General features: G+C 41.1%; 4 protein-coding genes across 8 annotated transcripts in view; 2 read left to right on the top strand and 2 right to left on the bottom strand.

Annotated features, from left to right (window-relative positions):
- plxnc1 (plexin C1) overlaps nt 1-776 on the top strand; it is a 33,771-nt gene extending 32,995 nt beyond the window's left edge. Inside the window, exon 31 of the mRNA XM_005743360.1 lies at nt 228-776. Coding sequence (XP_005743417.1) covers nt 228-332 — 105 coding nt within the window. The 3' untranslated portion in view covers nt 333-776. The remainder of the gene's footprint in view (nt 1-227) is intronic.
- On the bottom strand, nt 529-10,323 carry cep83 (centrosomal protein 83). 3 transcript variants are annotated; one of them, XM_005743361.1, is made up of 16 exons: nt 10,189-10,323; nt 9,038-9,244; nt 8,704-8,854; nt 8,436-8,528; nt 7,804-7,935; nt 7,448-7,699; nt 7,204-7,335; nt 6,418-6,532; nt 6,031-6,175; nt 4,917-5,066; nt 4,554-4,629; nt 4,271-4,428; nt 3,698-3,827; nt 2,304-2,407; nt 1,644-1,833; nt 529-987 (listed from the first exon to the last, which is right to left on the bottom strand). In XM_005743361.1, the coding sequence occupies exons 2-16, from the start codon at nt 9,235-9,237 to the stop codon at nt 853-855; spliced, it is 2,163 nt and encodes a 720-aa protein (XP_005743418.1). In that variant the 5' UTR covers nt 9,238-9,244; nt 10,189-10,323; the 3' UTR covers nt 529-852. The 3 variants fall into 3 exon arrangements, with proteins under 3 accessions (XP_005743418.1, XP_005743420.1, XP_005743419.1); XM_005743363.1 differs by lacking the exon at nt 10,189-10,323 and adding an exon at nt 10,137-10,184; XM_005743362.1 differs by lacking the exon at nt 10,189-10,323 and adding an exon at nt 9,987-10,076.
- Nucleotides 10,324-14,500: 4,177 nt separating this feature from the next.
- hcfc2 (host cell factor C2) lies at nt 14,501-24,500 on the bottom strand. Of its 2 annotated transcripts, none has more exons than XM_005743357.2 (17): nt 24,243-24,500; nt 23,410-23,558; nt 23,161-23,321; nt 22,873-23,075; nt 21,364-21,448; nt 19,422-19,525; nt 19,020-19,253; nt 18,728-18,931; nt 18,469-18,503; nt 17,787-17,907; nt 17,069-17,125; nt 16,928-16,983; nt 16,703-16,846; nt 16,434-16,616; nt 16,047-16,344; nt 15,887-15,959; nt 14,501-15,800 (listed from the first exon to the last, which is right to left on the bottom strand). In XM_005743357.2, exons 1-17 carry the CDS (start codon nt 24,406-24,408, stop codon nt 15,791-15,793), a joined length of 2,283 nt encoding a protein of 760 aa, XP_005743414.1. In that variant the 5' UTR covers nt 24,409-24,500; the 3' UTR covers nt 14,501-15,790. The 2 variants fall into 2 exon arrangements, with proteins under 2 accessions (XP_005743414.1, XP_005743413.1); XM_005743356.2 differs by having other exon boundaries at nt 16,434-16,619; nt 24,243-24,499.
- Nucleotides 23,970-27,703, top strand: part of elk3 (ETS transcription factor ELK3) — a 16,072-nt gene continuing 12,338 nt past the window's right edge. Inside the window, exons 1-2 of one of the 2 annotated variants that reach the window (XM_005743358.2) lie at nt 23,970-24,017; nt 27,393-27,478. The gene's annotated coding sequence lies outside the window, so the exon portion shown is untranslated. Of the gene's footprint in view, nt 24,018-27,392; nt 27,479-27,621; nt 27,652-27,703 lie in introns of those variants that run through there. The other variant, XM_005743359.2, reaches the window with a different exon arrangement.

Raw genomic sequence — 27,703 nt, 5'->3', positions numbered from 1 at the left:
TTCAGGCCATTTTAAGAGACCTCAAAGCCTTCTTGAAAAAACATTCCAGAGGCACGGGACTAACAAGCTAAATTGTTCCTAATTTTGTGCCCTGAAATATTTTATAGTTAAAGGCTTATTATGACAAGTTTTTTGTACACCAGCTTTTTATACTGAGGTTTAAATGACACTTTAAACACTGCATTTTCTAAGGTGTCTTTGTCCCCTTTCGTCTGGCTTTTTTACAGATCAAGCAGAAACTGGACGAGAACGGAGTCCCTGCTGAGCTGAAGGAGCAGCTACAACATGTAAAGCAATCATTTGATGGACTGAAAAGCTGCTCCTGGAGTTGAACCATCTGTCTTTTCTCTAATAGGAATAAGCTGTGAATATCAAGCAAGGGAGTGAACCTCACAGAGGATGTTTCGTTTACCGAAAGCTTTTTGTATCTGATGGACTTTCACTTTCTTCACCAGCGGAGTAATTGTTGTTAAAAGTCATGAACCCAAATGCACAATGATTCCAGCCAAAGACATGTCAGGCACAAGGTTAATGTACAAATATTTTAATACAGTTCAAGTCTGTATCATCATTGTGCAACGTAGTCCGTAGTGTCATCTGTATGACTCCTCTGTATTTTTTCCCCCAACACAATGGCTTTATAACAAATGTAAACAAGTTTCTTATTACAAAATCCAGCCCTGAGGATATCATTTGAAAAAGTGCCATGGTATCACATTTTAGACATATAAAATGTGGAATTCTTCCAATAAATGTTTTATTTTTATACAAACACAGTCCGCTTGATTTGAAAGCAGGATGTCATCTCAAACTGTGCTCGTACTTGAAGCCCCATGGGAAGTAGAAACAGTGTCAGAGTTCAGGCTGGGGTGTGGTGCTCCGATCTCTTTGTACCAGAGAGCCCAGTTCCTCCAACTGCTGCTGCTGGGCACTTTCCAGATTCTCCAGCCTCTGACGCAACAGAGAGAATTGAGAACCATGATCCTCCTGAGAGGAGAAAAGGATGCGGGGAGGCAAAGAAAGAGATGCAAGGAGAAGTTATAACATTATAGAGACTGCTAAATGAACTCTGCAACATAGAGTCAACTGAACACAGCTGAAGCGCCAACAATTCCGATCCTGTGTGATCGCAGAGTGCAAGCAGCAGTGTGTTTCAGGAGAACAAGCACTAGACTCTTCATTAGGTGCTCTGTCTGCAGTTTTAAAGTGAATCCTAAAATCCACCATGAGCCAGAAAAGCATAAAGTCGAGGTAATATGAGCGTTCTCATCACAATGTGTTAGTAGCCTGCCAGTGCACTCTCTATGGCCTGTCAGTGTAAATTGACATAGTGCTTTACTACTCTGACCACTCATTGCACTTTTCATCCAATCACATATATGTTCATCAACCCTTATATACCTATAGTGGACACAGACAACCTAACGAGCCACAGCTGCCTCAGAAAGAGCGGATAAACAGGCCATTATAATAATCCGTAGTACTGGGCAACAGTCTGAAGCCACAGCAACAGTTCCACAGGCTTTCTGAAGCTCTTTCAAACTTTCAAAGAAATGTTGGTTAAGCCGTTTAATACTGAGCTTTGAATCATTCAAGCAAAAAAAGCAATCTAACCAAAGAGATGAAGTGTCCAAGACACTTACTGGGTTGTTACCAAACTGTCCCTCAGACCCGAGGAAGACGAAGGGGGCCTGTGAAGAGGTCAGGAACGCAGGGCCTGCACTGAAGGGGCCCTGACCGCCAAGCAGGAGGCGCCGAAACTCATTGTGACGCCTCTGCAGCTCCTTCAGCCGTTTGTTCACTTGAGCTTGCTCCTGTGAGAACAATGAACGCCTGCACACGAGAGAAAAGAGCATACTGACATCGAGCCCCCGTAAAGTCAGTGTGGCTTCATCATTCAAGGCCAAAAAGTAAAAAAATCCATATTGTGAGCCATTTCCTAATGAAACAGTAGAGTGCGGTGTCTCAAAAGTTGATTTGAACACATCATCTTGCACTAATAAGAAATCTGAAATGATTCCGTGTTCTTCTCCAAATTGGCAAACACTGAGCCATCCGACTTCAAACTCGGCAGATGCATTGCTGGCGAACTGAGCAAATGCGGTTTTGGCTAAAAGCTAAGTTGTCAAGTGACTCCTCTGGTGTTATACACTGGCTTTTTGTGTTTGTAGTTTTATTGAAAACTGCTCCTCCAATCTAATAGGGCCACTGTTACAGAAATCATCTTGTCAAAAATAAAAACAAAGCAACCCGAGTTACACTCTCCAGGCTGCACAGTTTTTAAAAAAGGCGATCACAATTACTTTTTAACTGCAGCAGCTTCCAGTTCCAGCTCCTCAATCTTGGCCTCCAGCAACTGGATTTTATCCTGCAGTTTCTTCTCTTTGTTCTCTGTCAGCGTTTTTCTCTAAACACACAAAGACACACAGACACAGACAGATTAGCTGCTTTCTCTGTTAAAACTCCTAACAATGTTAAAGTGCAAACAAACATTAAAAGGTCCTCAAGTCTTCTTGTGAACATGCGTGTTAAAAATGTTTATTTATGACTGAAAAACAGCACAAAGAAATGTCTGAAAAAAACAAAAAAACAGTTAAAAGCATATGGACCTATGCACATGCAACCCCTGGAAATCACCAGGGGTTGCATGTGCATTAATGACAGATTTTTGTGTTTTTCCTTTTGTTTTAAAGAACACAGATACAAAAAAATGGAATAATGATTTTTTTTTCTTTCCTAATTTCAGGCATATTTTTTCTATTGGATTAAGTTGGTCTGCCTGCATCAACAGAAGCTTTACAACTGTTCATGCATCAATACAACTTGTGCAGCAAACCTACTTCCTATCTGTTAAATGACAAAAACCCTCAGCAGTACATTTACTGCTGAGGTAATGGTTACTTATATAGCACATGAGTGGGGAAATGTGGTTTACAAGTTTCATCTGAATAACACTGGGGGGAAAAACAGTTTCATCAGCCTCACCTCCTTGGCTAACACAGATTCACTGCTTTCGTCCAGTCATCCATGAATTACATCACGTAATTCAGCTTTTTTTCTTTTTTAATCAGTTCTGTCACAAACATCAATTCCCTTTTTTTCACATTTGTTTTTCACTTCTTTTGTTGCATATTTTCTGTTTCCAAAAGGCACACTTCTTTCACTTTTCTGTTCTGATGCTTTGACATCTACCAGTTAACTAAAAGTTTTCCTTCCTTATAGTTTTGCTGACACATGCTCGAAATTTCAGACACAGCAGACTGAACAGCCAACCGATTACCTTCTTGCAGGAACTATATGAGCATTTTTCATGTTACGACAGACAGTTTTGTAGCTCGGCCCGTGCTTCCTTTAACACAGCCAGGTGCAGAAGCCTGTTAAAAACTGCAAACTCTGTTAACTGTAGACTGTGTTGCTTATTCAGTTTTAGTACTGAAAATTAAAGGACAATTACATCAATTTGTGCTTCACTTGATAGGGGGAAAAAAATGGAGCATAAATTAATTTTTTTTTTAACTTTTTGAATAATTTATAAAGCCAGAATTTTCAGCTGATAAACAAAAAAAATGTGTCATATCTGTGATGTGTTGTCAGTCTCAAGATTAGGAAAAAGCTTGAATGATTATAATCCACATGTGGTGATTTTACTGTTTTTGCCAGGGTGTGCCGTAAAAGGCAGGGAATGAAGAAGCAGTACCTTCTTTTGAGCCACCGCTGCCCTCTGCAGTTTGTCTTTGACCTGAGAATATTTCTGCTGCAGCTCAGCCTCTCGCTCCTGCAGCTTGTGCTTCTCCTCCAACCACTCGATACGACGCTCCTCCACCAACCTGCGGAAGGAACAGACAGAAAGAGGATGTGAAAGGAGCAAAAAGCCACTAAATTCATGTTAAAATGTTTTGAGTGGTCACTCAGACTTGAAAAGTGCCATATGAGAGTGAGTACATGTTAAACAAGGGTTGTCAAACATAAGGTCTGGGAGCCACACTAAGCCCGCCAAAGACTCCCATTAGTCGTCTTAGTTCTTTCTTACAATTTGAGAGCAGATAGTCACACTGTAAGACTTTTCTTTATCGTGTAGAAAAACTGAAATGTATTGTTGCATACATTATAACAAACTACCTCAGGGATCAAATGTGTAGTAAAGAATTCTTTACACTGACAGAACAGGGTGTTTCACTGGTCGGTCCTCTTCAAAGTGGGCTATATGTGGCCTACCATGTAAAATGAGCTTGACATCCCTGTGTTAGACTGGGCAACTGTGCGGGTGTACCTCTCTGCCTCGTGCTGGCTCCTCTCTGCCTGTGCCCGGGCTGTCCTCAGCTCCTCCCTCACTCTGTCCAGTGTTTCTCTCAGTCGTCGGTTCGTCTCCATCATGTCACTTTCAGAGTGAGACAGCGCCTCCATCTGCACACCAAGTTCCTGGTTTTGCTGTTGTGTCAAACAAACAGTAATTATTACTGCAGGCATAAAAACTACCACTGTTTGTTTTGGTTTTTTTTGTTTGTTTAGTGTCCAAATAAGACTTTATGGTTGGTTGGTTGGTTGTGTCTTACTTGATGCAGATCAGCAATTTCTGCTTTCTGCCTCTCCAGCTCCTCAAGCTGTGAGCTCTGCTGCTGTACCTTAGTCCTATGAGATAAAATAAAAAAGGTATCAGACAAAAACAACATTTAAAAAAAGCAAGAAAAAAGTCTCCAGGTTCTACGCCTGACACATATTTTAGTAGCTGACCACAAAATAGGAATAGAAAGTGAAAGATGATAAAAAGAAAATCAAGATCAATCATAGAAAGTTCAACATGTCACAACCCCAGTTCTACTTTTATGCAAGTTTCAGATATCATACAGCTACTCCTCATGCCCCAGTTTTGCCCTCTTACTAATGTAACTGTGGTTGTCTTGCAGCACAAACCTGACCTCAGGTTTTGCAGCTCTCTGCGTGCTGTCTCTTCACCCTGCTGGGTGCTGCGGAGTCGCTCCTCCCACTCCTCCTTCTGGGCTTGATCTGAGGCATCATGTAGCGCCCTCTGCTGTTCTAGTGCTGCAAGACGGTTCTCCAACTCTAACCTAGCAACATCAAATTGAAGAAAAGGGGTGAGATAGACTCTGTGCACCTTAGCATATGCTACTTTCGTTGGGGAAACTCCTGTATAGCGCCTTGTTTCCAGTGTGATATTCGCTCCTTGTTTGGTTTTCCAAAACAAGTCAACCAAATGGATGAATCAAGCGGCGATTTACATTTCACAACATGTCTTGGGCATTTACTGAATATATCTGTAGGTGATGTACATCGACTTGTCGATATTTTCCCCCCGCGCCTCAGAGGAAAAGAGAGAAAAGATTAAAAGGTTATATTTCTCAGTATTTGTTTACTTGTAATTTTGAAGGTAAGTCACAACATAACCTTTGTTAAGCAGCAATCATTCATTTATTTTTTTCTGTGGCTTTTTTTCACGGTTTGTTGACATGGTGTGTAGGTCTGTACTTGACTAGCTGATATATACACATAACGGGGGAAACCTTTGACTATTGTTCACCTGTAGAGTTTGAATGCTGAGCATTTGCTTGTTTAAATCATAAGAACTGTCACTACACAGAGATGTGCTTCTGTATGTGAACAATGTGTCTTCTGATTTTGTAATGCAGTTCTGCTTGTGTTGAGTGATGTAAACAACCAATCAATCTACGCTCTTCAAACATCAAAATTGATCATTTGATTTTTTTTTATGACACAGCAATGGTGAGTGTTCCCACCTTCTGCTCTTTGTAGCTTAACGTAATCTTTCCGTTTTCGTGTTTTGGACATGATTTTGGAGTCCATCTTCCCAGTAGCAATTGACCGCAAAATAAAGCTACCGGAAATGTACAACCCTACATCCGGCCTTAAAACAGGAAGTTAGCATTTTCTCGTGCACAGAGATCAACAAACAAGGAAGCTTCAATAACTGATGGTGTAACATTGTTAACAGGTGGTTTCAAACTGCAAGAATACATCCAAATCACACATCGGACATATGAAGGCGACTCTCACTTTTCCTCATGCAGGGCTGCCATCTTACGGAACTCTTCCTCTCGAGCAGACTGCACCCTTCTGACCATCTCCCTCTCCTTTTCCACCAGGACTTCCTTGTGTCGTTCAACCGCTGCATTTAGCACCTCCACGTCTGCCTGCACACCTGAGACAGAGTTACTGGGTTTGAGGGTGATAAAGGCATTCCAGTCTTAGAGAATGAGTAGATTTATTTTCCATCAGAGCTCTTCTTTATCTCAGGAAAAAGAAACTATCCATATGGTTTTCAGACATTTACAATACAAAGTCAGGTTAAAGTGGGGTATGAAGACAGTTTTCTTGCATATTTCTGGCATGCTCTTTTACGTGAGAGAGCTGGATGAATGTGAAAAGAGAAGAGACCCATACCATCAATCTGTCCCTGCAGGGTGTCTCTCTCTCTCTCCACCTCCCCTTTAGAACGTGAACACTCCAGTTTGACGCTGGCTATTTCCAGCTTATGCGAATGCCTCAGGCTTTCAATCTGATGCACAAAAAACATGTCAGATAGCCCTTTATTTTCCCCCCAAAAAAACTTCTTAACACAAATGTAAATAGCGAGATATTACAACTGGGCTCATCAGGCACTCTTTTTGGCTGCAGTGGTTTTTATTATATTTACATGCTTCCAGCTCCCGTTTTTGCTCGGTGACAACTCGTACTTTTCGAGTCTCCTTTTTCTCCCTGCAGCACGGACTACACTGCCCATGAGGCTACATTCTTTAGGGCTATGCCTGTAACACTCTGCCTATTGCCTTCAAATTAAATAATTTTTCGAATAATTTTTTAAAATATTTCTTCAGGTCATTATGCGGGCCGTAAGTAGGGGTGACATGGGCCGCGAGATTGAGACACAGACATTAGAGCCTCTTAATGCGTGTTTTGTTTGGGTTTCCACCGGCGTGAAATTACCAAAAATAGAGAGGGCATAGCCTTATATATAAAACAGGAAAAGACCACCATGTAATCCATTTTTTTTAAATAAAGTAACTGTATTCTGAATACCACCCCTTTAAACAGTAATAAAGTAATTGTAACGGGATACAGTTACTCATATTTTGTATTTTAAATACGTAACGGCGCTACATGTATTCTGTTGCTCCCCAACACTGTCCATTGTCAGAGTTCAGGGTCAGAGATCAAAGAACAGTGTACCTGAGAGGTGAGAGAGCTGACCTCTCTCTCAGCTTTGTGCAGTCTCCCGGTGAGCTGGCTGTTCTGCTCATGGCACTGGTGAAGCTCGCTCTCCATGCGCTCCAGCTGCAGACGCAACGACTGGCGCTCCGCCTGTCACATCAACCAATCAGATCCATCAGTTATGATGAACACAAATACTCCCAAAAAAGGAAATCTGATCACTCTGCAGCTATGTTTATTATAATGACATGAAATGAGCCACCTCCAGTGACTTCAGTGCAGCCTGAGACTCTGTCAGCTGTCTGATCTGGATGCGCTGGACATTCTCAGCCTGCTGACCCGAATTTTCCTTCTGGGCTCTAAGCTCGGCCACCTCTGCCTCCAACCCCTTCAGCCGTAGGTGGAGCTGAGCTTTCTCTCTCAGAAGGGCCTCTACTCGTTTCCCATCACGCAGCGCATCTGAACCTTGATACTGAGCCACCAGTTCCTCTCTGTCCTTCTCCAGACGGGAGACCTGATAGTACAATAATACAAGTTTAAGAACTTATTTATTTAGACGTGGGTGAGTCACAACAAATTTAAATCATGCCACCGCTCACTGCACACAAACCAGCCCACCTCCGCCTCATAGCGGATCTTCCTTTCCTCCAGCACACGAGCGTGTTCCTCTCTCTGATGGTCAAACTGGGACTTGAGAAATGTGTACTCATACCGCAGCTTGTTGTACTCAGACCTGTACTTCTCCGTCTCCTAGAAAAAAGAACATGGAAATTAGCTGCTCTTTCCTTTACTAGGGCTTTAAAGGACCTTTAAAACTCTTGTTGCTATGGACTTTATATGCGCTTAAAGCAACACTGGATGCTGTTGTTAAACTACAACATCCTGAATATGGACTACAAGCAGAGACATACTGCCTTGTGCAGTTTTAATGTCTTGCTTCATGCATGCTGTATATATTTCCAACACCAGTGTATGATTATGACTTTATTGCAGATGCTGGACTGGAAATGAAATGGCTGTTACTTTCAGTTTAGCTTGGATCATTTATTCGTTTTTTACTAACGTGACGCTTTTGAGTGCCTTAACAGATATATTAATTATAATAATGGCAGCTCAGACCTTTGAATGACATTTTTCAAGCTATAAAATAAATATATTTTTATGCCTTTCTTGTTTTCTCTTCTGAACATCTGGGGATTTTGCAAAGTTGTTTCTCTTTCATTTGCAAAAAACTAATCAGAGTGCCTGACCTCCTCCAGCTTGTTGAATCGGTCTCTGACTGGAGCCTCCATCTCCTGCTGCACCTGAGCTCTGAGCAACTCCAGCCGCTGAGGGGTCATCACCTTTTAAACACATAAGCACACACACGTTTTCATCCAGAAAGATTACGATGAGAAATAAATGTCACTTTATTTGGGTGTCTTTAATATTTAGGAATGTGCAAATCTTACAGGGAACAAAAGCAAGAACGTTAATCTTCACTATCTAAGACTTCCCCTGATCTTGGGGGTGGTGTACCTGCAGACGAAGCTCTTCCAGCTCCCTGGCTTTGTCCAGCAGCTCTCCACGCAGCTCGGCCAACAGCAGTTGCAGTTTCTCCTGCTCAGACTGTTTGTCACTCAGCAGGCGCTTCAGCTCAGTCTGTGCCCGTGTGTACTCATCCTGCAGGCTGCACAACGGACAAAGAAGAGAATAACCAAAATTTGCCCCTGACACATTTATTACAATCTTCTGTCCTCTCTAAAGTTTCCCCATTTTTAGCAGTGTTGGTAAGAAGATAGCATTTTTGTTTCCAAGTGATCCCTACAGAGACATATAGTGTCATTAAGTATCAAATAAAATTTGTTTTCACCTGGTATGTTCCGCCTTTAATGTCTGGTAATTTTTCCTGTGGTTCTCACTCTTCATCCTCTCGTCGATCAGCATCTTCTGCAGCTCCATCTCTGCTCCCCCCAATCCAGTTGACAACCCCAGCATGGCTGCGGGCTTCCCCATCCCCGGTTCCAAGTTTGGCAGATGAGGAGCCGACTGACCAAGGGCGGAGGAGGTCATCTCACCTCTACAGGAAAGATCCCAAAGCAAGAAGAGACAAAAATTTAATAAATAAATACATTTTTAAAAAGGTTGGGTAAACCAAGCAAAGGAACAGAGGTTTTCAAAAAATCTCTTCCTTTGTAATGGTAATAAAACTGCCTGCAGTGTAGTAAAGCCAGAGATGACTTGGTGGCTTTGTTGTCAGTTAGTAACCATGGTGGCTTTAAGAAGAACCTCCCCAGCTACTTATTAAAATCACAGCCTCTTAGCATTGAAAGCTCTGCATCTGTCTCAAGTGATTAGCTGGCTGCTGGCTCTGCTGCGGATACCAGGGGCCGTGATTGCCACTGCTACATCACTTCAGCCTCAAGCACCCCGACTAATCCTAAAATAATTTCAGACTATTGCCAGTTGGTCAGAAATTAAAGAAATGAAAATAGCAGAACCATGAACTCTGGTAGTTGGTGAAAGGTCTTCGAAATTAGCTCTGTACAAAACAGCTACAGCTAATATTACAAATTCTATTATTGAATTATATTTCAAAACATGTCCCCCTGACATTGTCCACCGTTTATTTTAAATATCGCGCCGCAAAACATGCTAACTAGCCGCCTAGCCGCTCCAGTGGGTCCGTTATCGGACACTCACTACTTCCGCCGTTTTCTTTTTCTCTTCTGTGGAAAATACTGTGCTTCACTGCCCATGATTAACACTGGCATTCTAGCTACATTTCTAACGAAAACAGGCGTCACTGAAATCAATCTTACGCGGTTCTTTAAGCTGTTGTCTACAAGCTATCGTTGGTTGGCCATGTACCAATGGACAATGCTAGCTCTAACTTATTAACATGGGTAATATTAAGTAGACGTTCTTGCACATTTGTAGTTCTAGCGACGGAATAGAAACCCATAAAGTACCGTTACAGTATTTTCACCAGATGTGAGAAGGTGGTTGCCGAACAGCACTTACCTCCCGAGTTTGAGACTTTTTTCTTACTTCCTTATTAGCTATTTGTTTTGCTAGCTGGCTAATCTGTAAACTACAAACTGTGGGGTCATGGGTAGTGTTTTCCAACGTATTTCTCGCGAGATTGAGTCCAACTTGCGCGACACTTCTTTCTAAAGGAATTATCATTAATCATGTTCCCTACCGTCTATTTACCGACATAAGCAAACATATTAAACATAGCATCGGAAATCTCTGCCTTTTAATGTATCCGTCTTTTATATACATTCTGAGGCACCAATATATATTTGTATTTTAATTTTATATTTAGAAACAAAGCTGGTGATAAAGGAGAAGCAGACGGGATACAACTCGTCAGCAGAAACCAGCAGCTTCAGGTTCATTATGAGTTCATTATGTTACTTCACAGTGATGGCTTGTTGCGTCCTTGTTTAAGCATTTGTTACAGTTTAGTGCAAAAGCTTTGAAACAAGCGTTCTTTTCCAGTCCAGCAGACAAAGGAACAGGACGAGAAACTAGCAAGAGATCAGAAGAAACACTCGCTTTTTGTTGTAAACAGTTATAAATAGTTGCAAATATATTAATAAACTTTCATTATTTAATTATTGAAAAACATCTACCTTTTGTGTGCTTTTTTCCCTATATTGCCAAATGTATATAATGACAACTATTTATTTAGCTCTGTTTGCGGCATAGTTTTTTAAGTCTAGTTCCCAAATCGTTTAATAGTAAATTATTTTAATTTTCATTTGTATGTTTTATTGAGTGGTTTTATGTCTGTATTGGCAGTGAACATTTATTGTACTTTCTAAGTGGCTTCAAAATCCTTCGGTCAATCTGGGCGCGGTCAATCACTGCGACGCGCTGTTGTACTTATATTTTAAAAGATCAACTAAATAAACTTGTCTGATTTCACACGCACGTCTGCCGTTGCGAAAACTGTATATCTGACTCCAAAATCAGGGACAAAATGGCTGGAAAATGGATTTCAGCCTTCCCCGGTACAGTGGGTGATACTTCAGTTCTTCCAACAAACAGCATTGCTCGGATCCTTCAGCGTCTTTGTCTAAATCTTTATCCCTGACCCTTTCAGAGAAAAACTCGAATTTCAAGGCGTCACGTCCTCATCGTTGTTGCTTATTTCCGCCCTTCTCCACGCCTCTCTCTGCGGACTTTAAGTAAAGGACTGCTCCGCGGTTGTTGTGGGGTGGCAGTGGCATAGCACTTAGGTCGAAGGGCTATCAACCGGTATTCCGGGGTTCGAGACCACCTTTCTCCACTACCTTCCCCTTTATGCGACCGTAACCAAGGATTGTGTAGTTGAGTCGTTTTTTTGTTTTTGTTTTTTCAAATTTAACACACGTTTGTTTTGTTTTGTTGTTGTTGTTGTTGTTTTTATTAGTAATATTAACATACAAACAAAATGCACACATTCAGAGAATAACCATTCCTTACATATTAGCAACTTTCATGCATAGGAAAAAGATAATATAAAGATGGGGTCACATAATTTAACAGATTATTAACTCTCTAAATCAAAATCTTCCACAAAGGAAACAAAAAAAGCAGCCTTTTTCTTTCTAACTAAGGTCAAAGATTCAACCAACAGGTTTAAGTAGTTTTTCCAGTAAGCCTATGTTGGTTTGGTCTTAAAAAAACGACATTTATCTATAAATTGCTTGTACAAGATTAATAACACATTAACAACATAATTAGCTTTCTTTTCTTTCAAAAACACTCCAAAACATTATCATATTTAAGGTAAATTGGGTAATTTGAATCCCACTGGAATAAAGCCAGGTATGAAAATCCAACCAAAATATTTGTATAAAATTGCACAAAAAGAATAGATGGTCCAAATCCTCCTCTTCTGTTTCACAAAATACACAATTACCAGTTTCTATTTTGAATCTATCACCAAGGAGTCTATTTGTCAGGTAAATTTTATTCAAAATTTTAAATTGGACTTCTTTCCCTTTAGGAGGGATAGGGAAGGTGATATAATCAGTTCTTATTTTTTCAATTTCTTCCCTTTGGAAATCTCTTAATATGTAATTACGTCTAAGTAAATTTGGAGAATAAAGACTCCTTAATGAAGATCTAAGAAATTTATTCAGTTGAGTCGTTTTATTCTATATCAGTGTTGAGTGTGCAGGTGCTAAGTTTTAAATTACAATCGCCGATTGTAATGTCCATTACGTCCTCCTGAGCTTATGCACTTTGGTTCACGGGATAGTGCCTTTCCCTATTCACACGTAAACAGCCCCAAACCCGTATTTAAAGCATTCTCCTATGTTTGGTTTGTCGCTTCTTCCAGCTGAGGTTATTATACAGCAGGATCCGTGATAGTCTCCGAAGCGAACCGTGCGCATTTACCCACGCAGGGGACATTCACTCACTGCCAGCTTCCCTGGGGCATTTTCCTGTCTTCTGGCCACTTTGACCACCTCCAGAATGGTCAACACCAATATTCAAGTGTCAGCGTTTCCTAGAAAGAACATTGGTCTGAAGACTACTGCTTTTTCCTTAAGCCCCTTGGCTATTTTGTTTCTAATTTAGCTTTTTTTTGCAAGTGTCATTACTTGCAGCATGACCTGAAGCTCATTCAGATTAATCAGGTAGTTCAATTTCTAGAAGATCTATGTGTGCTATTGCAAGAGGGTTCGCTGTGTCTACCAGTAGTTTCAAGAGTGTGGAGGAGCTACCAGGAGATGGGCCATGGGCTGGGTGGTCAATCTATCAGTAGGACTGGCATCTGCTCCACTGATTTAGGAAGAACGGGAGGAGCACTGCAAGAGCCCCAAAAGATAACCTCTATCAGGGTGCTCATGTGCATTTTTCTAAACATATGGTCAAGAAGTCTCCATGAGCATGACATGAGGGCCTGAAAGGACCTGTGTTCATTGAACACCAATCAGTCTACATGGTGCTGTTCTATGGGGAACACCAGAAATGGTAGGTCCACCATTGGCACCTCATTCTTTTTCAGATCAGAGCAGGTTTACACTGAGTACGTGACAGATGTGGAAAAAATGTGGAAAGAACAAGAGAGATGTTGTGCTACCTGGATAACATCTTCCAGTATTGCTGGCTTGGCAGTAAGTTAGTGATAGTTTGGCAATGGTTATCCAAGGAGCACCACACAGACCAACAGTACTGACTCCTGTTATTGAACCCTTCAGACCTTACTATGAGGCTTACTTCTGGTTCCTTGTGAAGGTCATTCATGTGAAGGCAACTCATAAATGAGGAAGGCACTGACACTGATGACTGGCCTTCACATTCCCTAGACATGAAATAAATTAAGAACCTCTCCCGAGCCACATGAAACGAGCCGGATCAGTCGGTGATCTCAGTGTTTAATATTGACTTTTTTGGTGTGATTTTGTTTTTGAGGGACAGTCAATCTGAATAAAGTTTACTTTTCAGGGAAAAGGAAGCTGCACCAGCTCATCTAGCACCAACAACCATGACATGCCCGGAGTCAAATAAATCATCCATTTTCTCCCATTCTGATGCTCAGTTTAAACTGCGGCAGGTCATCTCGTTCACGTCTACATGTCTGCCGTCTTATTATTGATTAGATAATTTTTAATGAGCAAATAAACAGGTTGTAGGGCAGAAAATTACTGACATTTTTACTAAAAAGTGTTCATCCTGTAAGCATGTGCTATATCTGTTACAGTAATAATTATATTTGCTACTGTATCAAACCTTCATATATAGTCTGGTATTTCCACATTATAGTTCATACTAACCCATACATTACCACAGCTGTTTCACACACATTTACCACATTCAACAAAATATGTTGCAGCGACTCTTCATATTTTAACTGAAATGCTAAATATATATTTGAGAACAACATATTTCTTTCTACGCCCGTACCCTCACCTATGGTCACGAGCTGTGGGTAGTGACAGAAAGAACGAGATTGCGAATACAAGCGGCGGAAAAGGGTGGCTGGCCTCGCCCTTAGAGATAGGGTGAGAAGTTCAGCTATTCCGGAGGGGCTCAGAGTAGAGCCGCTGCTCCTCCTCATCGAAAGGAGTCAGTTGAGGTGGTTCGGGCATCTGACAAGGATGGGTGCCTCCTGGGCAAGGTTTTCTGGGCATGTCCCACAGGGAGGAGACCCCAGGGCAGACCCAGGACACCCTGGAGAGATTATATCTCTCGGCTGGCCTGGGAACGCCTTGGTGTTCCCCCAGACAAGCTGGAGGTGGTGGCTGGGGAGAGGGAAGTCTGGGCTTCTTTGCTTGGGCTGCTACCCGAGTGACCCGGCCCCAGATAAGTGGAAGAAAACTGATGAATGGATGGATGTTTTTTTTATTATTATTATTGCAGGTCACATTGATTAGTTATACACACATTAGACTTCATCACCTCTGAGACCTGAGCAGCTTGCACACATCTGCAATTAGATACCAGAAGAAGCTGCTGCTGATCCAGAGCAACAAACCGACCAAAGATGCTGAAGCACATCTCCACCGGCCCACACACAGGTGTTACACCAGCATCCAGCAGGTAGTCGTATCTTGAGCACCTTTCTTTTAAATCCTATACAGTGCCACTAATGATTGTCATTAGAAACTTTGTGCACTCTCTGGTCACTGCTTTAAAAGTGAAAAATGTAAATTCACCCCTTTTTTGTTTTCCATTATATTGCAACAGTATTTCACCCAGCCTCTGTAATAACTGCCTGTGGTCTGTACATTATTGAGGTCCATGCAAAGCTGCGAGTGTCCTCAATAGAACAATTACAGGCTGATGTTTGCTGATACTATCATGACATTTATATTTATAAATCTTCAAGAAAACAGGTGCAGATTGATATAATCCGAATTATAAAAACAACAATTTACTCAGTGTAAATTCCAGTGGCTAACTGATGAAACTATATATGGATGAGTGAGAGTCTTTTATAAGAGGAAAATGAAACGGGTAAAAAGTGTGGCATCTTTACTGCACCTGGTAAAGACGGTAACACGATGGAGAAGATGGCAAAGCTGTAATACCTTTCACCCAGTACATGACTGTTTTCTGTGGCTATGAGTATATTGAAATGAAATTATGTCAGAAATAGGTTAAGAGTACATGGCTTTTGAACATGCTAATAAAAGCACTGTGATGTATTACACATACATTACAGTGAGATAAATGTAAAGACAAAGAAAAATCAAACTGAAATTATATATAGACGTATAACGGAAACAAGTTTGCAGTAACATGTGGCTGAGTAAGACACAAAAACATGAGTAACATTGCTGATATTTCATAACCTCGTGGGACCGGTGGGGCCTGTAAAAGGACCACTCGTGTTTCCTTCTCATAGCCCGTCAGTGGCTTGTTCAGTAAACACTGAGGCGTCTTCACGTCTTCCAGAATGCATTTCAAACAATACTTGCAGTGTTTTCTACATCTTATAATACTATAATAATTACTTAACAAAACACTTTAACTAAAACAGAACAGTGGCCAAACAGCCTGTGAAAATGTAAATCTATTTACAAAGTAAAAATTAAATAGATTAAAAATAAATTAACAAAACTATTGGGAAATAGATTTGCCAGCATCTTGAGTGAAAAGTCCTTTCCCTAAAACATTTTCAGCTGGAGCTGCAAGAAGAAAGAAAATAAAGAACCAATTACAAGTGTCCACTTTGAAAAATAAACAAAGCAGAAAAGTTAAAAACTCTGATCACCTGTCAGCAGCGTCGTTGTCAGCCTCAGCACTGCTGTCAGCTTTGGATAGAGATGTTCGCAGTGTACTGGGATCTATAAAACACAGAAAGAGAAGGTTGGTACATCCATCATTTTAATGTGAGAGGAAGTTTAAATAAATAATATCGGAAGCTGCTCCACCTTGAATCCAGCGGATCTGCGTGGCTGGGCCGTAGCCTTGCTCATTCTTTGCAGCGATCCGGAAGACGACTGCTGGTCGGTTGGAGGCAGAGCTGTCGATGTGCGCGTTGTCCAGGTGGCTGGAACTGACCGAGCAGGAGGTCTTGGTGCCACGGTATATCCGGATGAACGCCATCTGACCCGGCCGATCCGAAGTGGATGAGCGGCTCTTCCTCACTGCCATGTACATGGAATACTCCAGGATCCGGCCCGATGGAGATGAAGGAGCCTCCCAAGTGATGTGGACTGAATCAGTGGCCTACATGCAAGCGATACCGAAAAGCACATCAAATACATTTTCCAGTTTTCCTGATCTTTGCATCAATATTTCTTGATACTGTGTGTCACCTTGGTAATCTTAACAGCAGAGGGTGCTCCAGGGAAGCCAGGCTGGCAGGTTTTGAACTCGCTCACCGGGCTGAAATCTCCCTGGCCAAAGTAGTTGATGCCTGCAACTCTGAACCTGTATGTCTGACCGGTAGCCAGCTCCTGCTTCTCTCTGCCCTGGTAGTCCTGAGGCCCTGGCAGCTTCTTCTGAAGGAGAGAGCGAGCATGTGAGGGTAAGATGTAATCCATAAGTGGTTTCTTCATAAACACCATTCACTTCTGGTTTTTACCTCTTTAGTGTTTGTTGCCCGACTGTTGATGGCAGATGTCACCTGGTCACCATCAGCAGGTAGGTAGTAGTGGCTGACCTCAGAGAATAGTGCTTTGAACACGCAGACATCAAACCACACAGCGTTGTCTGGATTCTGCCGAACCTGAAGGTGATGGTTTGTGGTGTTAGTATGAACCAAGCTGAGAGGCAGAGTTAAAAATTCACTATCAGAAGAAAATCCGACCTGATCTGTGTGGGTATAAAAATCTGCTGTCTTGTCTGCAGAAACCGGCTTTTTGCCTGTAAAAAGGTAAAATAATCAACACGTTTTAAAATCCTCACCAGTCAAATATCACTGATGTTAGAGCGTAAGAGCCACCATTACCTGACTGGAGCTGAGCTGAGCTGCTGAGATCTGCTGCTGCCGTCTCCTGCCCAGCAGCTACAAACAGAACACACAGAAACACAAACAATCTAAAAATGTCATAATAACAAAATCCTGCTTTGGAGAAAAATTAAATTACATTATAGGTCACATCTGGTTCAGTAACACAATCTGATGTGGCCTGCAAATTTTGAAGCATTTACATTCTGTCATAAACAGTGCTCTGCCTGCACCAAGGCTGAGTATATGATAAATAAGGATAATTTGAACTGTGACTCGTACAAAGCTACTCTAGCCACGTCAAAGAATACACTGCTTTTGTATTTTTTTCAAGTTGAGTCTAAGATTAGAAGTCATAAACTGGAGTAAGAGTTTATTTGTGCAGCCATATTTCTGCAAACATATCTGACTATTACTGTGCAGGAGCTTAAATTCTTAAACACATATTGGTAACAGCAGATAGCTTCCCCTCCCTGACCTTGCGTCAGCTGGAGGCTTCTTCCTATTAAAAGGGAGTTTTTCCTTCCCACTGTTGTAAATCGCTTGCTTATAGGAGGACATCTGATTGTTGGGGTTTATTTCTGTATTACTGTAGTCTTTATCTTACAATATAAAAGTGGCTTGGTGACTGTTGTGGTGATTTGAGGTTATATAAACAAAACTGAAATGAACTGTATAAAACAGCATTTAAGCAAGAACCACCTGATAAGAGACTTACTGCAGAGTTTTAGGTTAGAGTCCTCTTTCAAGTCTCTCCCATCGATCCTCCCACCCTGTGCTTGACTGTCTGCTGAGCCATTTGAAGATTTTGCTGAAGCATCCTGCTGCAGCAAAGCACCCTGAGAAAGAAAAAAAAACATCAGGGAGAAAATTTAAGCACTACGTCTGGACTGCTGGCGTGTTAGTGTGGCTGTATGTTAGTGTTTGTGTATTAAATCTTATTTATAGATAGTTCTGGGTGATAAAATGATAAATACAGTTATTGTGAAGTAACTTTTCCTCAGTGTTAAGATAAAGCCAGTACAGCTCATGCCATTCACATTTTGACAGATAACCCAAAAAGCTAATAAGATTAGTACTGAACTGAACTAATGATGTGGCTGGATCTGAGCTATAGCCACCTAATTTTAAACTAAAGCACCGTGTAGGACTGGCAGCCGGCAATAGCACACATGATATTTGGGCGACTGAAGCTTTGTACACGATTAAATCAGGAACAATAACAAGAGAGAAAACAAAGGGGAAAAAAGTGACTTCTTCTAAGACTGAAGTCACTTGGACGATGAAATGTTTCTCCCACTGACAACACAACGCCCACAAGAAGTGATTTGATTGACATTGATCACTGTTCTTCCCCCATATTGCCCAGCCTTTATTACTGATATAAGAAAGACACTTACCTGTGCTGCTCCTTTCTCTTCTCGGTTTGCGGTTTCTTCATTTTGACAATGATGGGATCAAACCATTTTACATAGAAAGTAAAGAAAGACTGATAGTGTCAATAGTGTATTTTATGAGTCTGAAAGCATTGAAATTGTTCCCTTTTTGCTGTATTCTGTTTGCAGTGACCATTAGCGCTACACAGAAACCTTTCCATCTAAATCCAATAAAGATTTTAATATAAACTGATGAAGTCACTGAAGGCTGTGCTTTCCTTACCAGCAGATTGTTTTTCCTTTCCATTCTGACCATCTATTCCTCTTGGATCCGCTGGTTTGGGACCACTCACTGTAGTCCTGAGGGAACTTGCAGGCTGGATCTGGAGGATATAGCAGTCTGCTGCAGCCAGGGGGCGCCATGCCACATGGAGCATGCTGACAGTAGATTTGATGAGCAGCACTGCCTCTGGGGTCGCTGGTCGATCTGAGACCAAAGGATTTTTAAACAGATTTGTGCTTTTTGCCCCCCCAGCACCGACCCCATTGCCCTAACTCGCTCCCCCGTTTCTCACCTGTTTCCAGGTACCACAGGTCCTTGCAGCACACTTGGTAGTTCCAGCTCTTGCGGTATCCATCACGACCGCTCCAAACGTAAAGCCTGGAGCCAACGCTAGCGGCGCAGTGGCCAGCCCTGGCTCTTGGCCTGCAGGCATATGGGTCATCGGTCTGTGGTCCCTGGCTCTGCAGCTGGTACTCTATATCATCATCGTGCTGCTCTGGGCCAAGGTTCTGCCAAGTCATAGTATCTGTGATAGGAAAACCAGGTAATAGTGAGCTTGCTGGCCTCCATGAAGGATTGTAGGAATTCCATGGATGAGATTAAACAAACAAACAAAAAAGGCTCACAGGCTACAGATCTCATTTACAAAACCACTCATAAGTTATTTTAAGGGGTTATAATGAGAAGAACTCACCTAAGTTGAGAACGCTCAGGGAATTAGTGCAGATCCATTCAGTTCCTAAAGCAATGTGCGTCTCTGACTCTGGAGCAGGAATCCAGCCGCCAAAAACATACATCCTGCAGACAGAACACACCAGACTATGTCGAAGGACATTCTGGTTTCATATATACACAAGAACTATAAAACAATAACACACAAACATTGGGTGATGTAAGACTTGGATGCAGCTGCTCATCCATGGAAACCCATTACAGCTCTCTATGCACTGTTCTTGACCAATTAGCTCAAGGCCAAACTAAGTTTGGAGGTCTGGAACAACTGAATCTGCCAAAAGTTGGTGACCTCTGCACATTATGTGCATCAACAGCAGATGACCCTGCTTTGTAATTTTACATCGCCTACCACTTCATGTATGTTGGAGTTGCTATCATCCCCAGTGGCTTTCACATTGTTATAATACCACTAACAGCTGACTGTGGAATATTTATTAGTGAAGAAATTTCATGACTAGACTTGTTGCACAGCTGCCATCCTATCACAGTACCACAATGGAATTCACCGAGCTCCTGAGAGCAACTAATTCTTTCACAAATGTTTGTAGAAGCAGTCTGAATGCCTAGGAGCTTTATTTCACCTGTGGCCATGGAAGAGCCTGAAACACCTGAACTCAATGACTTGGATGGGTGAATACGTTTGGCAGTATAGTGTAGCATTATGCTCAGGCCGAACTGAAATATGATGTTTTATCAACGTAGATAATCATTTATAAAGTTAAGCTGCATTATCAGATTTAGCCACATGGCAGAGTATAAAGTAGGGCTGCCACAAACGATTATTTTGATTATTTTTGTGATCAGTCGACTAATCACATCATGCATCTATTGGAGGTAAAGCGTACAGCTTATTTTAACAGCATGCATCTGCTCTTATATAACTATCATTAGTTTACAGCTTGAATATGTGCTAACTAAAAATAAAGACAAGATGATAGTTTATTAAACTTTTAATGAAATTTGCAGATGGTCTCAGTGGAGTTTAATAAACTCAGCCATCTGCTCCTTGCTATCTAAAATACAACAGGACATTGGAGTAAATTCTCGACCATCTCACACTTCTGTTTATTCAGTTTTCTGAATAAACAGAAAACTGATTATTCAGTTTGTGAAAACTATAACTTTAATCTCAGCCAAACTGATTTACTCAGGAACAAATAAAACACAGAAAACAGCCAAACAATAACATTTTTAAACTATCTAAGTGACTTATATATCATGTTTAACCCGAGTAGCGAAAAACTGCGGGGATCTGAAAACGATGTTCCGGGAGTCTGCTGCTCTCGCCGGCTCTAGTGAGCCCTGAACCCCGGCTAGCTGTCGAGCTAGTGGGTAACAGACATCTCTCGAAAATGTCAGAGCACGTTTGCAAATATGTGATGTCTTGATAAACTGAGCAGATATTTGAAGTTTACACAGCTACATTCTCGCCTGAAAATATGTTAAAAGTTCATTTTGTGACCCAGAAAGAGTAATAAGAGTAATATAAAAACTGAAGGACACATCTGTCGGAGTCTTCGAATTTGGATAGCCTTCGTCGTGTTGCTGTAACGTAATAGGCCTACAAATGCGGCTTCCGAAGGATGCTGTCCCTGAATTTGGACACATCAACGATGCTGGACACCGCTTCTTCTTCTTTGGGGTTTAACGGCAGCTGGCATCCTTGTACATGCAGTGCTGCCACCTTCTGTTTCAGCCCGTTATTACACTCTTAAACCCTAATGCTTATTCCTGTGTCTTTCGGGATCTTACAAAGCTTTAAAGGACGCGTCTACTATTAAATAAATCGTCGACGTAATCGTGACTAGTCGACTAATTGTGGCAGCCCTAATATAAAGTAGCTTTTTGTTGCCAGAGAGGAACACAAAAAGCTCTCTGGTGTTAATACATAAGAAGCTTACTTGTTTCCGATGACACTGGCCGAATGAAGACTTCTGGGAAATGGTGTGGAACCTTTTGTTTCCGGCATTGACCAAACCATTGTGTCTAACGACGACAAAGAAAAGATATAGATGTGTTTAAATATTCCAAACTCCTGTTCCTCATTACCAATTAGAAATGGAGACATGCAAACAGGGCTTAAAACATCAAAGAGAAAAATCAGGGTGTTAAACATGTCACTTCTTGCATTCTGATGATTTTCTATTTAGCAATTTGAGTTTTTCCAGAATTAATTTCTTATGTTATTTCAGTTAATTCATCAACCCTTGAACTTAATATGCTTATGCACATTAAAAAAAGAAAATCTCACATCTAATTGGGGATGACCGTTTTCTAATTACTGGTATGAGGATCTCAGTGGACTCACATGTGTTAGAGACATGGCTGAGCAAAGTTATATAACGTTACCTTTCTGCGATGAATGATTGCCAAATTAGCTTAAAAGGTCAAAATAACAAAATGAAGCCTGCAGGGAATGACACAGCTGGCACCTAACTGAGGAGCAATGCAAACAAAGGTTTAAATTCTTAACGCTGGTTTATTTTCTCAGGGTTGCCAACTTTGGAGGAAGACAGAACACTGACAATTTTGATCATATGTTACTTCACCAACTTCTGGCACAACCAAAGGTATTTTCACCATTACAGTTTTCATTTTATACTTACTGCCATGTTGCACAAATATACAAACACATGAATTTTTAATAAAACTAATGGATAGATAGATAGATAGATAGATAGATAGATAGATAGATAGATAGATAGATAGATAGATAGATAGATAGATAGATAGATAGATATACACACACACACTGCAAATCCTGTGTAGAGTTAATATCAACCAATCTTACTCTCACATTAATCATTAAGGCAGTTTTATTAAAAATTCATGCTTAAACCTTTCTTTTGTCCTTCTTCTTCTGGCTGGTCCGTTTAGGGATTGCCTCCATCTCACACTATACCTAGAATCCTCCTCTATCACACCAACCCTGTGCATGTCCTTCTCCACTACATCCATTCTGTGGTCTTCCTCTTTTCCTCCTGCCTGGCAGCTGCAATCTTCATGATTCTTTGTACGATACAGCCACGATCCCTCCTCTGTAAATATGCAAACTATCTCACTGCTGCCTAGCGTTGCCTCCAAACCATTTACCTGAGCTGTCCCTATGATATACTCATTTCTAATCCTGTTACACTCTTGCTGCTATCCTTCTGTCCCAAATCCTCCACGACTCTGGTCTTCCATCGACTCCACACTTGCATTTAGGTTGTTTTTTTTGTTGTTGTTGTTATGCTATTGTTCTTTTTTGGCTTGCAATTTATTGGGCAGGATGAGAGAATGACAGTTGGCAACAATCACAAGCATAAGTATCACTAGTGCAATTTAAATTTTAATCCAAGTGAACATCAAAATAAAGCTTTCTTTCTGCAGCTAGTCAATATGATATATAAAACCAAGATCACTCCTACCAAGATCAAGCTGCCAGAGGTCATCTAGCCGACTTCCTTGCATCCCTCCAAAGATGTAGAGCTTCGGGGAACCAAGGCCAGTGTAGGCAACTGATGTATGGGACTCCCGTGCAGAGGGACCACGGCCCTTTGTGTCTGGAATGTTCCAGCCTCTGGCCCCTGAAACTGACTGGAGCTCCAATTCATACAAGTCTCCCAAATACCTAAAATGGGAAAAACCCAATAAACCACAGAGCACTTACAGGTTTTTACACCATTCTTGAGAGTAAAGATGTGTCTGCACAGTACCTTGGCACGTTGCCATTGGGATCCTCACTATCATTGGCCAGCCCTCCAAACAGGTAGCATTTATTACCCACAAGAGTGAAGCTGTGTCCGATCCGAGGGCACGGCAGCGAGCCATTTCTGGGTGCCCTTGGCTTCAGCTTCTTCCACAGCCAGCGACTCGCCTGAGAAACAAAAAATATCTTTTAACATCTTCCCCATAACAGCAGCAGAGTTAGAAGAAGCTGCAGTGGAAAAAAGAGACAGTGTTACCTGGAGTTCATAGAGGCTGTTGGTGTATTTTCCAAACTCAACCATTCCACCAAAGACCAGTATTCGAGTACCTTCACAAACAAAGCCATGGGCTGCACAGCCAGGAGGGATGTCACCCCTAACCGCAGGTAGAAACCACTGCTTTGAGACTGGGAAAAAGGGTAGCTGTTAGCCAATGTATTATGCATGTCTTAATAATGTTTAATGCACTGGCCAAAGCTGGCCTGGAGACAATTCACCATTCACGTTAAATATATTTTTACATACATAACCCAAACTGCACCTTAAGTAACAAAAGAACGTCATATATTTAATATGCCATATAGTTCAGTGCTTTCTTTGTGCATGTTTTCACTATTACACAAAAGTCTGTTATGAGTCACGTTCAAACACTCGGTACCGGAGTAGTCTCGAGTTCCGCTGGCACTTTGCCGCACACAGTAAGCTTTGTTAAATTTTTGCCATGCTTCTTTGTGAAACTTTATGTTTTCAAGCTAACTGCTATCGCTAATTAAACAAAGGATGTGACGTTCTTACTTTTTTTGGCTCTTGCTCAAATTCACTTTACAGTTCACTACATTTCGGAACTATAAAACTCTCCTGGTCAAGTAAGTGGATAGTTTACAAACATGAAAAAGAACCCAACCAAATAATATCGTACACGCAATTTTATAATTTTGCGGTTGTTTTATAAAGATATATGTAACACATATACAGTATACAAAAGCCCGTGGTGGAGGGCTCGTTAGCTTAAGGGGTCGTTTCCCTCTCGAGCATGCTAAAAACATTAGCCGCTAACCTGCTAGTTAGCGTGAATGCTAACGGTAGCTCACCAGTGTTGTAAACATGGAGATCCTCCGCTATCCCTTCGTTTCCACCACCGAAAACGACGATGAGCTCCCGGATTGCGACTGCACGGTGTCCATGCCTGGACCGAGGTATCACTCCTGTAACGGAATGCACTTTCCTCCACTGCGGCTCCTCTTCGCTGCTCGTCATTTTCCCGTTGGGGAACCCAAAGTTTGGCGCTGTGGACGTTTTAAAGATGGGGGCGGACCGGAGAGGGTATCAGGAACTTCAACCAAAGAGGAACAAACAAATAGGAAGTCTCACTCTGATCTTTGGTTTGGCTTAATTTTTCTGTATATGAGTTTTTAGGAGTTGTAGAGCAGTTCGTTAGATTAACGTGAAGAGATGGAGAACTATTCGGTGGAAGCACATATTCTTGATGCCTGTGACAATTGATTTTACACATGCATATCTGTCTATTTGTAGTCTTTTCATCTGAAAAAATATTTCTCATTATTTATTTTTATTTTTTGGGTGGAAGAGGAAAAACACAAAGTTTTGATTTCCATTTGCGCCAAAATATGTTCACATGTGCACAGTCTGTGTGGAGTAAATACATCATAAAGCATTTGTTTTAACTTGTTATTGATCAGATTGTGTGTGTTGATTGGTTACCAGACAGATTAATTGTCCGTCAGTGCAACTTGGCCTCTTTCATCCTTTCTCTCATTTGTCTGTGCTGTTTTGCATGTCCTGATGCATGCTATATGGCTGGATTGTTATGATTTTCTTACTGACTTAACATTTAAAGGTGTATTTTGTAATTACCCTAGGCAAGAAGTAAATAAAACTTTCACCACCAGTGGGCAGTGTTTGGCAAGTGAGTGTCTTAAAATGGTTTTAAATGTGCATAGCTGCGCTTTCATTTTTGATGTAGCCATACCCACCATCTCACCAAGAGCCTTTTACCTCTTTGTAGTAGTGATGTGTCGGTCATCAACGAAATGGCTCTTAGAGCAGATCTTTTTTTTCCTTTCTCTCACCCTCTATCTCGCACTTTTTTCCCGCTTCACTCTGCAGCGAGCCTTGTGCTTTACACTGGGATGAGGGGGGAGGGGCGGTAGAGTTACACTCGCAGTAGCACAGGAACAGAGCGGGAGGGAAAGAGAGAGAGAAAGAGAGCCAGGGACAACAACATCACATTAGAAAGGTATAGTAATCATCCACAACTATTTTCAGTTGCGGATGTTAAAGGATTCAGAAAGTTTATTCATGCAGGCCCATATGACAGAGAATGTGCATCTTCTTTTTGTTTTTATATTTTAATTTATATTTAATGGTGTTGTGGTTTGCAGTGTTTTGTGTTGTTTCACTTTAAATTTGTTTAAAAGGAAAAAGCTGAAAATTTAAATAGTTAAAAGTTGAAATGTGAATAGTTGGTTTTAGTATTATATGATTTATTTATTACATTTTATGTGGAGTGAATAAATAAAAGTATATTTACGGTGGCAAACGTATGTAGACAAAACACGTACAAACTCCAAAACACATAAAAACTCCAAAACACGTAAAAACTCCAAAACACGTAAAAATTCCAAAACACGTAAAAATTCCAAAGCACGTACAAAAGATGACAGAAGTGCTCCAGGATGCTAGGGGCAGTGTTGAGCTTTTGTTACCTAGTGGCTATACAAGCCAGCAAGTACCAACAACCGGATTTGGTGTGTGGTAGTAACAGGTAAATTAACTTTTCTTTTAAATTATTTTAATATATATGAGTGCTTGTGTATAAATACACAAACAATACACACATGCTTTCAATTATGTAATTTAAGTGATCTAGATAGCTCTGCTAAGGAAGTTCAGTTAACGCTAGAAATGTGTTTTGGAGTTTGTACGTGCTTTGGACTTTGTGCATGCGTGTTTATACATATCTATATATAAACATGTATAAATAAAACCACTTTTTTTACATTAGTAATTCCTTTTGTACTTAATTTTCTATTGTTGTTAATAATAAATTAATTAAAGCAACAAAACAACCTGAAGAGCCGGTTCGGAGCCTTTTTAGTGAGCCGAGCCGAAAGAGCTGGTTCTCTAAAAAGAGCTGGAAATCCCATCACTACTTTGTAGGCCACCAAAAATAACTTGCCTTGTTAAATTCAGTCCTCCGAATTCTCTTGGTAGTCTTAGTTTTTTCTAATGTTATCAACTACTTTAAAAGACAGGTATTCAAAAAAGTGCAGCAGTGTGTGCTGCACGTAGTGTAGAATGTTGCTCGATTGCACTGCATGTCACAAGCTAAACAGTCAAATGACATAAGGACGACATGCAAAACCACACAGTCAAATGAGAGGAAGTGCAATAAGATGACACATGTAAAGTTGCACTTACACAGACTAATCTTTTATCAGGTGAGAAAAGACCTGCACAATAGTTTGCTATTATTTCGCACACAAATGAAGCACAGGTCAAAGCAGAAAAGACAACAAAATGTTTTCTCATGCGTTTCCCTCACACAGTCAGACGGCACCTGAACGTAACTTTATCACAAGAGGAATTTCATAGGAAACCCAGCATTCAAACCTCCACCCAGGGACATTTACATAACAATTTCAAATTGATCTGTGTTGCGTTATGGAAAGTAACCTGACATGGTGCACAGACAATCCAGCTCCACCAGCTGTTGGGTAAGCATTACCTGACAGTGACTGCCCATTACATTGTGTTTTTCCTGTTGGGTTAAATTAGCTTCTGACTGCTTGAGGACTCTAAACTGTCTCACATGCGACCCCTATCGGCATGCAGTTGCAATAATAAACGATTGCAGAATTATGTCATGAAGGCTGCATGATATAAATGATGCAACAGCTGTTGGCATGGCATTGGAGGCCACCGTGACACACATACACTCACTAAAAAATGTTTAATGTAGAATTGAACCATACAGCACTGTCTGACTTAGACACAACAGGTTTCTCAGTGATTAAAAAAGCAAAATCTGATTAATATTTTATGCTAAATTCTGTCTGTTGACCAGTATGTGACTAGAGTGTGTGAGGTCGTTTGATGTTGCTCTCTGGTGTGGGTTTGGAAATGGAAATTTCAGGGAGAGCAGAGAGTGGGCTGCGCTTATGCTGAGGCGTGGTTCATCTTTGCAGACATAAACGATCTTTCCCTTTCTCTTCCAACAGTCTGCGGTTGACCTCTCCAGATTGAAAGGCACCTTTCGGGTTTCAGCTGATGCGTCATCTAACAAAGTCCTCAGCCCCCATACTAAGTATTTAAGTCGAGAGCATTAAAGGTTTTATATTAAATCGTTGAAATATTACATCTATATTTATTCATTAAACTTAATAAAGTTTTGTACCCACCTCCACAAGGTGATGATTTTTGCATAAGGAAACTAAAGTTTGGACAATAAAGTTACCCAAAGGCCCAGATTTACTTAAGGTACTGTGTGTGTGTGTGTGTGTGTGTGTGTGTGTGTGTGTGTGTGTGTGTG

The sequence above is a fragment of the Pundamilia nyererei genome, unplaced genomic scaffold (genome assembly GCF_000239375.1).
Source record: "Pundamilia nyererei isolate P.nyererei 1_Seehausen unplaced genomic scaffold, PunNye1.0 scaffold00130, whole genome shotgun sequence".
Lineage (NCBI taxonomy): Eukaryota > Metazoa > Chordata > Actinopteri > Cichliformes > Cichlidae > Pundamilia > Pundamilia nyererei.
This window is presented reverse-complemented; position numbering and strand designations above follow the sequence as displayed.

What these genes read in the sequence shown, in the direction of transcription:
- cep83 (XM_005743361.1), bottom strand. Translation starts at nt 9,237, where the DNA reads ATGACCTCCTCCGCCCTTGGTCAGTCGGCTCCTCATCTGCCAAACTTG. An exon ending in TGGAAGAGCTTCGTCTGCAG is followed by an intron (nt 8,529 to 8,703) that starts GTACACCACCCC and finishes TGTGTTTAAAAG; the next exon opens with GTGATGACCCCTCAGCGGCT. An exon ending in CTGCACTGAAGTCACTGGAG is followed by an intron (nt 7,336 to 7,447) that starts GTGGCTCATTTC and finishes TTGATGTGACAG; the next exon opens with GCGGAGCGCCAGTCGTTGCG.
- hcfc2 (XM_005743356.2), bottom strand. Translation starts at nt 24,408, where the DNA reads ATGACGAGCAGCGAAGAGGAGCCGCAGTGGAGGAAAGTGCATTCCGTT. An exon ending in CCTGAGCGTTCTCAACTTAG is followed by an intron (nt 19,254 to 19,421) that starts GTGAGTTCTTCT and finishes TTCCTATCACAG; the next exon opens with ATACTATGACTTGGCAGAAC. An exon ending in CTCTAACCTAAAACTCTGCA is followed by an intron (nt 17,126 to 17,786) that starts GTAAGTCTCTTA and finishes TTCTGTTTGTAG; the next exon opens with CTGCTGGGCAGGAGACGGCA.